The sequence below is a fragment of the Lutra lutra genome, chromosome 13, assembly GCF_902655055.1.
Source record: "Lutra lutra chromosome 13, mLutLut1.2, whole genome shotgun sequence".
NCBI lineage: Eukaryota > Metazoa > Chordata > Mammalia > Carnivora > Mustelidae > Lutra > Lutra lutra.
Genome location: NC_062290.1, coordinates 18,586,076 through 18,599,919, shown reverse-complemented (window position 1 = coordinate 18,599,919; position 13,844 = coordinate 18,586,076). Strand labels below are relative to the sequence as shown.

Below are 13,844 nucleotides of genomic sequence, written 5' to 3'. Positions count from 1 at the left end.
TATATCATGCCCTGTTGTTGGGCATTCAGGTTGTGTTGGGTTATTGTTATTGGAAGCAAACTTTTGTACGTAAATTATGACTTCCCTCTGATTATTTCTCAAGAAAAGAATTACTAACTGGTCAAAGCAGGTGGATACATTTAAGGCTTCTGACGCATACTGCCAAGCTGACCAGCTCAGGGATGTTTTTCAGATTTGCTAGAAGCGACAGGTCTCATATCTTTTTTGGAATCTTAGCAACATTGGGCCCAATAGGTCAGTTGCTCCAGCTAACCTGGACTTCAAATTAGCCCTTTTACGTCACTTAAATCACGTCATCATTTTAATCATTTAAAACACAAATGATTGTAATCATTTAAAAATAATAATGGTGATGCTCTTGGCTTAAGAGGTCTTATTCTCAAGTTGTAAATTTATCTGTAAGAGCTAAGGGAGACGAGTGTGATTAATTGGGCAAGGATCAGATGAGAAATGTCCAGGTTTCCTGCAGGGGTCACTGTTAGTGTCAGTTTATGCCTGCAGGGGAGAAGAGCGCGCTGAAGAATGTAAGCACATTCATTTTTAATGCCCGATTCGTTCCCATTCTCGAAACCGTAAAATAAACATAAAAGCTTGAAGCCAGATAGCATCACAATGCCAAGTTTCTTATATAATGACAAATACCACCTTTCCACTCAATACGCTCCTCAGTTTGAACTGATGGAGTATATGTCACTCATATGAAAGGCACTTAACGCCTTCTCTTAACAGAGGAGGCATTAGCTAATTGCCTAACGCCATAAAGTGTTTACGGGCATCCAGTAACTTGAGAAGGAGAAGGAAAAAACATTCATTGCTGTGGACGACGGGATCCCCTCCCTCCACCTTCCTCATTCTGCGTTTCCCGTAGACCTCTCCGTGCTCTGATTCAAAACCTATTTCCACGGGAGACAAAATCAGAAGTTGTCATATGCATTCTATTGTAGCATTTGAGTACGAAGAGCTGCTTTTTAAGTTTTAAGTTTTTATGACGCGGCTCAAACAGTCTCCCGACGTTCGGGGGGGGGGGGGGTCAACGTGGAGGTGCGGGTGCACCTTTGCAAAGGCGGCGACTGTCAGGATTCAGGGCTGGGCCACGAGCTTGTCAGCCCTCTCTACAGAGCGGGAGTCTTTCCCCTCATAAAATGCAAAGTAACCAGCCATTTTCCATTTCCCCCAAGCCCAGCCCTCCTCACCCGGTGCCCGGGGAAGGGGCCGGGAGGGTATTTACTCTCCGCTCTGGCGTTCTCCTATTTAATTGAGCCCCGTGGCAGCTGCCTGCAGGGTCAAGTTCAGCCGCACCTTGCAGGCAGGCTGCCCAGCGGCCCAAGGGCTCAGGCCAAAGCCGGGCTGGACTGGGCCGAAGCGGCTGGGAAGCGGAAGGAGCCCGTCTAGGAAACCAGGGGTGTGTGGTCCTGTCGCCGACTTGCCAGCCTCCACTTCGGCGGGGGTGGAGAGGTCCACCTCACCCCTGGTGCGACGCGGCCGGGGGCGGACGCTGGGCTCCATCCCACTCCCCTCGCAGCTGGGAGGAGTTGAGGGTGAAACTGGCAAAACTCACTCACCTGTCAGAACCCGTATCTGAGCAGGAAGCGGGGCCCCCGGGCCAGAGCGCGCCACCTCGCCACGCAGCCCTCCGGGTGCAAGGACTTCGCGGCCAGGGAGGCACGTGTGGGGGCTGCCCCCAGGGTCTCCGCGCCCCAGCGCCTGGCTGGTCCCTTTCGCACCCGGGCACCCTCAGGCTGGCGCGCCCCGAAGGCCGACCCGGGCAGACGCCAGGGCTGCAGGTCGGAGACGCTCCGCCTCCTTCTGCCACTTAAAGCCACTAGCGCCCGCTGGAACCCTTACGCTCAGTCTTAATCCGCGGTCACTTTCGGAACTTTCCAGGCAAGGACTAGCTAGGCTTTCTGCCTCCAACCCACGCCGAGCCCGTCGCCCGCCTGGGTGGGACACCTCCAGGACCGGGAGATCCCGCTCTCCACGCCACCACCTCCCGCCCCCGGCACCGACACCCCAACTTTTTACACGTGGTCTGCGCCCCGCGACTGGGTGTCTGGCTCGCGTGCTAAGGGGCGTGTGCATCTTCCGGGCGCCGGCAGCGCTCCCATCCTCTCGGCTGGCCCTCCTCCTCCCCAGGACCGGCTGTGGGGCTGGTGAGCCCGGATCTGCAGGGCGCTCGGCTGTCCTAGCGCGCCGAACTCGCCGCCGCCTCCGAGTCCATCCTCGAGGACGGGACTGAGCCTCAGGACGTCAGGCTTCTTACTCTAAAAGTCAAGGCGGCCTTGTCTGTTTTTTTTTTCCCGAACGCGGGTGCCTGTCGCAGATCGGCCGGGCGAGCGGCCCGCGGAGAATCCGGGCGCCCCGGGACCGCGTCGCGCCGTCGGGTGCAGCGCGCACCATGGCCGGCTGCTGCTGCTTGTCGGCGGAGGAGAAGGAGTCGCAGCGCATCAGCGCGGAGATAGAGCGGCAGCTTCGCCGGGACAAGAAGGACGCGCGCCGCGAGTTCAAGCTGCTGCTGCTGGGTGAGTGACTGGGACGCCCCCGGACCCCGCTCGCCACGCGTTTTCCGCGGTCCCGGCCGCTTTCCTCGCTCAGATCCCTTCCAGGCCTGGAGCCCGCGGGCTGTAGGCGCGGCTTCTCCTTTTCCCCGGGGTGGGGAGGGGTGCGGGCTCCGAGGCCGGCAACTTGGGGGCCTTACGCACGTGTCCTTTGCACCCTCCAGTTGGTCGACTTTCGAAGGCACCCCTTCCCTACCCAAAACCAGGCTGACACGTAGCATTTGATCAGTGTCTGCTTTGCTTGCTCCGCTCGCTAAAACCTTAACCCCATCCTTCTGTCCCCAGCTTCTGCAGAGCCCTGCCTTGAATGTTGGGGTAGGTGGCGGGGAGCTGCCTGATGAAAATCTTTGGGTGCAGCTCTAGCTCTGATCGCTGTGCTCTCAGTTTTTAAGAAGTGTGGTTGAGTGAGCGCTCACCAAGTGTGGACTGTGCTTAGTCCGGACCGCATCGCTGGGCTGTAACCAGCAAATCTTGTAACCTCTCCATTTTGGAGAATTGAAAATGGAGGTCTGGAAAATTGGTTACCATGCTTTGGGAAAAAACAAAACAGATACTAGGTCATTAGTGGGGCTGAGGTCCAAGTCTTAGCCGCTCACCCCACTGTGACCCCAACCATCTCCCTTTGGTGACCCCCTTTGGCCAGCAGGCCCAAACCTCCCCTCCTCACTCTGCTCCACTCCGCGTGTGCTACTGCCTAGCCTTTGGACTTGGCTGCCCCGGCTGCCTTGACTACTTACTTATCTGGCTCTTAAGTTTCCAAAAGAGATAGAAAATGTTAAGGTTTCCCCACCTTATGGCCTAGGGCAAGGATCCCACCTTTTCTGACTTTCTGGAACCCTGTTGAATCCATTTGCTGTTTGAGAAATATTTACCTTTTCATTCACACCAGGATATTAATTGTTAGATCTTTGCAGATAGCTAGAAGTGTTTCAACTCTTTGATCAGTTCCAGACAGGAATACTCTTACAACAGTTTATTAATGTTGAATATAAGGACTCACCCTTCCAGAATGCTTCAAGTTAAGAAAAGTTGATCTAGTTAGGATAAAATGGAGAAAGCTTTTAGTTCATATTGGCTTCAGGCCTGAGCCAAGGAACCCTTTTTTTTAATTCCACCCCCTCCACCTCCCGGGGTTTAGAAGGTGTATGTGAGGGTGTCTGGCCTTCACCTCCCCACTGGGACAGGTGTCTGCAGGTGGAGTGGGCTGCCCACCCAGAATACATATTGCACCCCAGATTCCCATGGGATTCCCTTCCCAAAGACCCCAAGCCTGCTTCCATGGGCCTCTGCCAGTGGGGAGGAGGCAGACCTCCTCCCTGAGGAATGGCCGAAGGGCAGCTGTGCTGGGGTGTTGGAAGAGCTTGGAAATAACAGGCTGAAGGTCCACAGGTGTGCCCCTGAGGCCTTCCTGGGGAGAGCTGGAGCCTGGGTGGGGAAGGGAAGAGACTGTGTCCATCTAGCAGGGATGTTGAAACAACCTGTGTCTGGCCCAGAACTCCCAGGGGCCTGCGAACTCTAAATTGTACCTGGCCTTCCAGGTGGATAGAAAGCTGCGTTTGTCAAGGGGAAGGATTCTGTGACCGTTGGCTAGCTTGATGACCTTAAAGTGTTGGGCCTTCATTTGTAGTCTTGCCCCAGGCCCCACAAATGATAGGGGCAGGCCTGGCTTTGGTGGCGTAATTGTTCTTTTCAAGGGAAGCCTGTACCTTCTTTCGTTGTAAAGCTGTTAATTTGTGCCAGTGTATGAAGTACAGAGTCAGGAACACCCCAGGAGCTTACAAACGCTGGCTGACACTGGTGAACTGGCCTGTTTTTTGGTGGGGGGAGTAAAATGCTTGCATTTACACTCTAAGTAGGGGAGAAATGTTTGCCCTGGAGGTCGTTTAATACTGGTGACTAGAATATCTACTTGGCCTCCCCCAGGCCTTTACCCCAACCCTCTTCCTGCACCCTTCAGGCACTGTCTCCTCTCCCAAGATCCTCATTTTCATTGAGAGGCATACTGGCTCAGGGTTAGTTACTTAAGAACCAATAGAAACAGTTACCCAGTCACTTAGAGCTGTCAGGAACCCCAAAGAAGGACTTAAAAACTTTGGTTTCCTTCCCTCTTTTCAGGGAGCAGGGCACACTTCCATTTCTCCCCAAGATGGAGGAGGAGGCAGTGACTTCAAAGATAAAGGATCAGGAGGATGTGGCAGATGCTGTTTTGTCCTCAGTGATGCAGTGTGAGTGCAGAATTCACCCGAGTCTATAATGGCAGAATTAGATAATCCACTGCTCAGATGCCTCCGGTGAAAATGGCACTTTGTGAATGGGAGTTGAGGGTCGTGCGTGGAAGGTGGAATGACCTGGAAAGCCACCAGCTCTTTCACAAGGAAGCATGCTTTTGCAACAAAATGATGTAAGTTTCCGAAGTGCATTCAGTAGAGCAGTATCCTGCTTACACTTAATAAAAGCATAGGTCAGTGTCCACAGGGAAAGATAAAAGCTGCTATCTGGTTTGGGCTAGCAATTGCAAGATGTCAACGTGATGCTTTCAGCTGTGGGGGGGCGGGCGGTGGGGAATAAAGAAGATGATTGAATTTGGTAGAAGGAAATACCTTATCAGTTCCTCAGATAAGAGCAGGACGAGAGTAGCTCTGCAAAGAGCCCTGATGAGTACTATTCAGTGCAGGAAGAAAGTGTTTGGATAAAAGCAATTAAACGGTGGTGGCAGCGGGGAGAAATGGAACCTTTTATTTTTAATATTAAATGAGGTTTAGTGAAGTGTTGTTAATAGAGTCGAGTGTTTCCAGAAACTGATGGCTTAATTTTGAATGCAGACTCTCATGTTGGAACTGTCTGGAAGGAGTATATAATGGGGAATTGGTATTTAACTTACACTGGCATAGGGGTTAAAAATGTAAGCTCTGAGGCTAGACTGGGTTCAAACCCTGAAACCCTAGCTGTACCTTTTTTTTTTTTTTTAAACCACAGAGTAGTTTCTCTTGGGTTTGTCTGGTAGTGATAAGTGTCAGCTATCTTCACTCCATTTTTGAGCATTTTGAACCACCAATGAGGTGTTACTTTCTATTTTAGTTGATCAGTTACCGGTTGCATAGCAATTTGTCTAAAATGTCCTGGTAATGCACCAACATTAATGTTTTACTTTCAGTTTCCTATATTTTCTGAGCCATAAGCTGATTTCAGTCTCCCTATTTACACCAGAATAGGTGAAAATCTCAGTTCCTTAAAATATTATTGCATTGGTTGTAACAGAATCTCCCTTGGAAACTAATCATCCTGCACCTAGGCTGAAAGTCTATTAGAGGAAATTGCATAGGGAGGGTGGTTTTCTCCATAGAAAGTGACAGAATTTTCTAGCTCTGTGAAGAGGAAAAGGAGTGAAATGGTTAAGTATGTCCATGTTCCTTTACTCTTCACTGGGTTCAATCCAACATTTTCCCAAGTGCCAGGCACTGCTCAGTGCCTGGGATCATTTGTAAGTGAAGTACAAAATTGGAGGCGTGTGTTCACAAGTAACTTAGGAGGAGGATGGTCATAAGTGCTTAATACAGAATAAAACTTCATACAGGCAGTGCATGAAGGGGAGTCCTCTGAAGGAGGAATCGTTTGAGTAGACCCTTAAGAAATGGGGAGGTTAGGATGTTGATGGCTATCCATATGTGGGCTCATGTAGGAGACACACCAACTTCTCCCCATCTACCAAGAGAAGCTTTTGAGGACAGTAAGTGGTGTTCTGAAGCTCTGGAATGCTAGAAGGGGTATTTGGAGGCAAGATTTCTTTGAGTTTTTATGTTTTGTCTTAGCCCTTTAAGTGAATATTGTGGTTACTACAAAATAGATGTTCATGTAAAAATGCTTCAATTTTTTGTCCCATAATGTGCTTCAGAATGGGGGGCTGTGTGAATTTTTTTTTTTTTAAGTTTGTGGCTTATGTCTTGCCTATTTATTATCAGTACATGTTAATGAATCCCTCATTGGTTTTTTCTTCATCCCTGTACTTAATCATTGGGGCACTTGCGTCATACTCAGTTTGTGTAATGAAATCCCCTTCAGGCTGCTGCTTGCGTCATAACAACGTGGCCCATCATTTTTTTTTGAACCCTTTCTTACTCTCTGGCATAAGGATGAGCCTCAAACTCCAGCAGACTGCCCTTCCCAGTTGGGGAATCAGCCATTTCTCTACAGGGCCTTGGTGACTTTCAGTGGCAAACAGCGCCTTTTAAGATGTTTAGGGCACTTGAAACAAAGAGAGCAGGTACCCAATTCGAATCCCTCACCCGTATCAATGTACCTAAAGGAACCACATTCTTTAAGGCATGGTGTTCAAAGATCAACATCTTGAGGTTGTAACGCTGTGAGCAGATGAGGGGAAAATCAGACAGTAGAGTTAGACAAAAACAATGGGGGAAAATCCCCTTAACCCTCAAAGGTTTTTGTTTGTTTGTTTGTTTTCTCACCAAAGATGCCTTGTGGTTTATAAAACCCTTTTTCTTTTCCAGTGATACCTGAATTTAATACGTTTTCTTGTGGGGTGCCTGGGTGGCTCAGTCGTTAAGTGTCTGCCTTTGTCTCAGGTCATGATCCCAGTGTCCATGGATCCATCAATTCTGGCCACGGGGTATAAATCAAGACCTTCTCTGTCATCGGAGCACAGATGGCCTGGGGTGGGGCTCCTTGGAAGTCAAGCAGCCCTTACTGCAAACACCAAAATGTACCAACAGAAATGCAAGAGCTCTAAAGGTGGAGGGCACGGTGGGGGTCTTTGTGGGAGCCCTAATTTTGGTTAGGATCCATTGGTTCTCTGCTACTGGGTAAATTAATGGGTTGTCCTGTCAGCCAGGGTTCTCCATTGCAAACCATGTAAGCAGAGGACTAGTTTATTGGAGGGGAAGCAGGAAGTTCAAAGAACCAGTGGGAATTGAAGAGCAGTCTCCGCCAAAAGGGCATGATCCCACAGAGTTTTGACACGGGTATCTGTCTACACTGCCAAGCCTACAGCCAGGGACTCCACCCCCACAGCACTTGAGGCTGCCCTGGACACTTAGGTCCACAGCAGTGCCATAAGTCATCTGTGACCATCTCCTATATTATATGTCACTTTGCAAACCCTCAGGCAATCTGTTTGTGCTCAGCTGCCGGGGAGCTGGGGGACAGGCAGCATGGCGTAATGGTAGGGACTTGTTCTCTGGGTTTAGAATCTAGGCAAGTAGGTCCCATTGGACTGCCAACACCCTGTGTGGTCTAAGGCCGCTCGCCTACCATTCTGAGGTCACTGATAGACTAACATGTTCTCAGAAGGACACATGGGTAGGAGGGTCAACGGCATGAAGGCTCTGCTTGTGCCTCTTCAAGCAGGGTCCTGATATATGGCCATAACTTAAAACCATGAAATAACACCTGAGTTGCTTTTTTTTTTTTGGGGGGGTGGAGAAAGCTCTGAGTATTAGATATATAACCGTGAACAAGACCTTCTTCTCTCAACCCTAGGTCCTCCCTAGGATAATGAAAGGTTTATTTCAGGTGACCTCTGATACCTTTCTAATTCTGTCATCGAATATCTTCTACCAGTGGTTCTCAAAGTCCGTTCCCAGGAGCATCAGCACTTCCTGAAACCTTGTTAGAAATGCAAACTCTCAGTCTTGATCATGGCCCTCTGGATCAAGTTCGGGAGTGGGGCCAGCAATCTGTTACTAAGCCCTCCAGATGGTCCTGATGGACGTTCAGGTGTGAGAACCTCTCTTCGAGCATTGGTCTGGCACCCAGGGCTGGCCAGCCTCTGATTGTCTATACCTCCAGGCTCTAAGGCAGATACCCTGATTTTTCAGCAAATATCCAGGAGGCCCCCGAGACTGACTGGCCTAGGGGATGGAATAAATGGCTCTCATCAACTTGATGAAGGGTACTCGGAGTCTGAGCTAGGTAATTTGTATGGTTATTTAGCATTTGTCCCTACCTGCCAGGTGGGTGGGCAAAGAGCAAGCATATACGTATGTTTACCTCACTTAAGAGTCCTTCTAGGGTGCCTGGTGGCTCATTTGGTTGGATGACTGCCTTCGGCTCAGGTCATGGTCCCGGAGTCCTGGGATGGAGTCCCTCATTGGGCTCCCAGCTCCATGGGGAGTCTGCTTCTCCCTCTGAGCTTCTCGAACCTCATGGCCTCTCTCTCTCTCTCAAATAAATCTTTTTTTTTTTTCAAAGCGTCCTTCTAAAAACAAGAGCTCGCATTTGTTTGCACCCTTATACTTAGATGTACTACTCAAAAAGCCATGCTTCTGTAAACCACAGTGGCCTTAGGGCTAAGAGCCATTAACTACTGGCTTCCTATCATGGACTAAGTGGTATAGAGGAAGTATGTTCTAGTAAGAGCTGCTGTGGCTCTGTCTTCTCTTTGAAAAATCACATGGAACATTGGCTTGTATTGCCAACCCTAAGGGTAATATTGTAGTTGCTTAAACACTTTTTTCAAAGTAACTGAGTTCTCATGTTTTGTACTTTTAAAAAATGAATATTAGGAAAAGAGAACATGTATCTTTTATTATTTTGCCTGGAAGGTGTCTTCTGGATTGTTGGCCCATTTTCAGTCACCCACAGGTGGATTCACCATGCTGCTTCTCTCTTGAATCTGCATGAATGACAAACACCTTCATTCTGCGTGACTCATTCCCTGAATTTTTGTTTCTGGTGCTCAGCGACTATGTAATTGGGAAATACAAGCTAATTGTATTACTAAGGAATATCAAATAAATGAAGGTGATCAGTCATGGGCAGAATCCTTGTGTAATCTACATAGTGTTGTATTTCATAAATGCATGTCTGCAACTGACTGGAAAAACTTAAGCTCCTCTCTTACCACAGAGTTTGAGAAACAGAAGCGTAAACTTGTATTTTATGAATGGAGAAGAAAACATCCAGAGACATGGAGGGACTCAGCAGATGTCACAGGGCTCGGTGACTAGTAACTAAATGGCAGTAAGCCAAGGCTAGGAGTCCAGTCTTCTTGCCAACCTTTTTTTTTTTTTTTTTTTTTCATTAAGTCAATCTGAGTCCTCTCGTTGAATTTCTTAGTTTCTAAGGCAACATTGATTATAAGACCTGCCATTGATTTGAAAACAGCTTTTCAGGAAAGCAAACCCCATAATAAATGCACACATAGGTGCAAAGGCATCTTGGCTTTAAAAATGCTCATTTGTGGAACACCTGGTTGGCTCAGTGGTTTAAGCCTCTGCCTTCAGATCAGGTCATGATCTCAGGGTCCTGGGATCAAGCCCCACATCGGGCTCTATGCTCAGCAGGGAGCCTGCTTCCCACCCCCCACCGCCCCGCCCCGCCTCTCTACCTACTTGTGATCGCTCTCTCTGTCAAATAAATAAATAAAATCTTTAAAAAAATGAATAAAAATGTTTATTTGTGTGCCAATAAGTCTTGGAATCAAGGATTTAAAGGCTATTGAGTTTTTTCCTTAATCAGATAGTACAAATTTAAAAGAAAGCAAAAGTCCTCCAATTGCTGAAATAGAACTGAATTCAGGAAACCAGTTTAAGTGCTAAAAGTAAAAGAGAAACCTCTGTGTATTGCCATCACTCCCCCTGGTTCTATTTCAAGTAAAATTCGAAAAACGTTTTTTCCTGGATTGGGGGCTATTAGATGTAAAGAAGGTTAATGAAAAAAATGAGAGGCACCAAATGTTCTGAGAGCTCCAGGGATTGAACGATGTTGGAGTCATCCAGGCAAGTGATTCAGTCTGGGAAGAGCCTTAATGAGACCTTGAACTCCATGAATGTTCTGTTCATCACTGACCCAACTGCCCGCCCCTATCCTTGCCCCCGTGCTGAGCAGGGACCTTAGCTTGAATATTGGTTGAAAAAATATATATGTCTCTTTCCATGAACTAGCCGATGGGTAGTGAAGAATTTTACGTATAGTAGCTGGGGGTCTCTATTGTTTGAGGTACTTTAGGAATATTCAGAAAAGGAAGCCTGGCATTGGTTGGATTTTGAAGAAAAGCGTAGTAGAAAATTCCAGAACTATTTGTTTTGTTTGGTTTGGTTTTTTACATGTCCACTGTCTTAGCTACCTCCTCAGGTTGAATGTTTATGCCTAGAATAAGGGTGTCAAAATATGAAAATTGAGCCCGTGTCCTGGAATAAAATGATTAAAGAGAGCACATGTTGTGGTGAGCACTGGGTGTTATACCAATTAATAGATTGTTGAACACTACGTCAAAAACGAATGATGTAGTATAATACATTGGCTAACTGAACATAATAAAAAATGATATTGGTAAAATAAATTCCTTATAGTTCCAGAAGGATTCTTTCCTAGTAACTGTACATAAGATTTTGGTACATAACTGGAGCTATAGTTGAGAAATTTGTTATTCTTTATTGCTTTGGTCTGAAATAGTTTGAAAAAAATCAAACTCTTCATAGTTTTCATGTAACTTTTCTAAATATGTGGTAGATCTGCCTATATAAAATGAAGGATTTTATATAGCCCTCATGATTTTAGAGGCTCCTTTCACATTTAATTTTATGAATAAGAAATTTCGAGGCTCTGAAAAGAGAATCTGTCATTCCAAGGACTTAAATCCTCTGAAGTTTAGGACCTAGTTTGGTGTCTTAGGAGCCATATCTTAGCCTGAGCAAATTCAGAGGAAATGGACCTCTTTCTGTGCAGCTAAGAGAAATAATCCTCTGATATTGCCCTAAGTGGGAATGTTGGAAGTGTCAAGGATTGATGTGTTCCACATATAAACATATTGCTTTTGTTGATATAAATATTTGTAATTGGTGTTATCATTTATTTTTTTTATTTTTTTAAAGATTTTTATTTATTTATTTGACAGAGAGAAATCACAAGTAAGCAGAGAGGCAGGCAGAGAGAGAGGAGGAAGCAGGCTCCCTGCTGAGCAGAAAGCCCGTGAGCAGAAAGCCCGATGTGGGGCTCGAACCCAGGACCTGGGATCATGACCTGAGCCGAAGGCAGCAGCTTAACCCACTGAGCCACCCAGGCGCCCCTGGTGTTATCATTTAAATCACTGGCTTAAAGATTGTAGGATTTTGAGTTTGTTTAAAAAAAAAAAAATCAAGAGAGTTAACAAAATAGGACTGTCTACTTAAAAAACTGGCCAAGTAAGAATGCTAAAAATATTGTAGCATATTTATCTAAAAAGCCATTTAAAAAGTGCCATTAGACATCGTTAACTCATTTTTTTCACACATCAAAAATGGAAGTCCTTGAGTATAACTGAATGGTCTTCCTTTCTTCCTTCCTGGATTCATCAATTCTACCTATCTGTGTCTCAGTAAATGGTACCACTGACCACTCTGTTACTCAAGACAGAATCCTAAGAGTCTTCCTTGATTTTCTGCTACACCTAATACTAGAAATGGGAATTCTAATAATAAAGAGAACATTTATACATCCAATCCTCCTTCTAGGCACTCGAAATGAGTGATCTGGTTTATTCCTCACCAAGCTTTGCATCATAATTAATACTATCCTTTCCATTCTGCAGATGGGGAAACTTGAGCCCTAAAGCAAGGTTCACCAGTGAAGGCAGAGCCAGGGTTTGAATCCAGACTGTCAGATTCGAGAGCCCTGGTTCTTAATCATAGTCCTGCTCCTTTCTTCCAGAGCCAACACCCCACCAAAATCCACTCCAAGAGGCCAGATCTCTACTGTGCCTCTTTCTTGGGATTCTGTTCGCACTATCTTGTTTGAAATCCCCAACCTCTCCCTCGCCCTGAGTCTATTTTCCACACGGCAGCCAGAGTGACCTTGTAGAAATGGAAGTTGGATTATTGTTTTCCTGCTCAAAGTCTTTCCGTGTTCTGATTGCCCTTGGGTGCAAATCTAAAATCTGTGTGTGGTATGTGAGAGACTGTATCTGTGCCCTGCCACATTCTGTGCCATTATGCCCTGTGATCACTCCCTCCTGCCTGTAGGGCTTTCTTTTAGGAACTTCAGTGGACCGTCCTCCTTAGGCTTCTGCACACGCTCATCTCTCCACCTCCAACATGAGCTCTTAATAGTCTTCTAGCTAACTGCTACTTCTTTTCAGAATGCTTCTTAAATATTCCTTCCTCCTGGAAGCCTTCACTGACTGTGATCCAAATTAACTCCCCGAAAATATTCTTCCATAGCCCATTCTGTATTTCTTACTTGAGATTTTTCTTGTTTCTTGAGGTAGACCTGTACTGCTATCAACTTCCCTCTGAGAACTGCTTTTGCTACATCCCAAAGATTTTGGATTGTTGTGTTTTCATGTTCATTAGTCTCGGGGTCTTTTTTAAAATTTTCTCTTTGATTTCTCAGTTGACTCTTTCATTGCTTGGTAGTATGGTAGGTAGCCTCCAAGTATTTGTGTTCTTTCCAGATTTCCTTGTAATGGACTTCTAGTTTCATACCTTTGTGGTTAGAAAAGATGCATGATAGGATTTCGGTCTTCTTGAAATTGTTGAGATTTGTTTTGGGGCGTAACCTGATTTACCCTGGAGAATGTGCCATGTGCACTTTAAAAGAATGTGTATTCTGTTATTTTTGGAGGGAGTGTTGTGTGTAGATCTGGTATGTCCATCTGGTCCAATGTGTCATTCAAGACTACTGTTTCCTTGTTGATTTTTCTGTCTGGATGATCATTGACGTAAGCTGGGTATTAAAAATCCCCTACTACTACTGTATTACCGTTGATTGCTTCCTTTATGTCTGTTAATAGTTGTTTTATGTATTTGAGTGCTTCCATGTTGGGTGCGTAGATATTTAAAATTGTTATAACCTCTTGTTGGGTTTTTCCTTTTATCATTATGTAGTCTCCTTCTCTGCTTCTAGCTACAGTCTTTGTTTTAAAGTCTTTTTGTCTGATACAAGTATTGCTATGAGCTTTCTTGTTTTCATTTGCATGATAAATGTTTTTCCATCTCTTCACGTTGAATCTGCATATCTTTAGGTCTGAAAGTGAGTTTCCTATAGGCCGCCTTTAAATAAGTTGTGTTTTTTTTTTTATCCATTCATTCACCTTGTATGTTTTGATTAGAGCATTTAGTCTATTTACATTCAAATTCATTATTGATAAACCTGTACTTATTACTTTTTTACTTGTTTTGTGGTTGTTTTTGCAGTTCTATTCCTTTTTTCTTTTCTTGCTCTCTTCCTTTGTTTTTTGATGGTGACCTTAGTGTTAAGTTTGGATTCCTTTCTCTTTATTCTTTTGTATCTATCACAGATCTTTGACTTGTAGTTACCATTAGGTACATATACAAC

General features: G+C 45.8%; 1 protein-coding gene across 1 annotated transcript in view; it reads left to right on the top strand.

Moving 5' to 3' along the window:
• Window positions 1-1,873: 1,873 nt before the first annotated feature.
• LOC125083152 (guanine nucleotide-binding protein subunit alpha-14) overlaps window positions 1,874-13,844 on the top strand; it is a 189,123-nt gene continuing 177,152 nt past the window's right edge. The window contains exon 1 of the mRNA XM_047699154.1: window positions 1,874-2,540. Coding sequence (XP_047555110.1) covers window positions 2,417-2,540 — 124 coding nt within the window. The 5' untranslated portion in view covers window positions 1,874-2,416. The remainder of the gene's footprint in view (window positions 2,541-13,844) is intronic.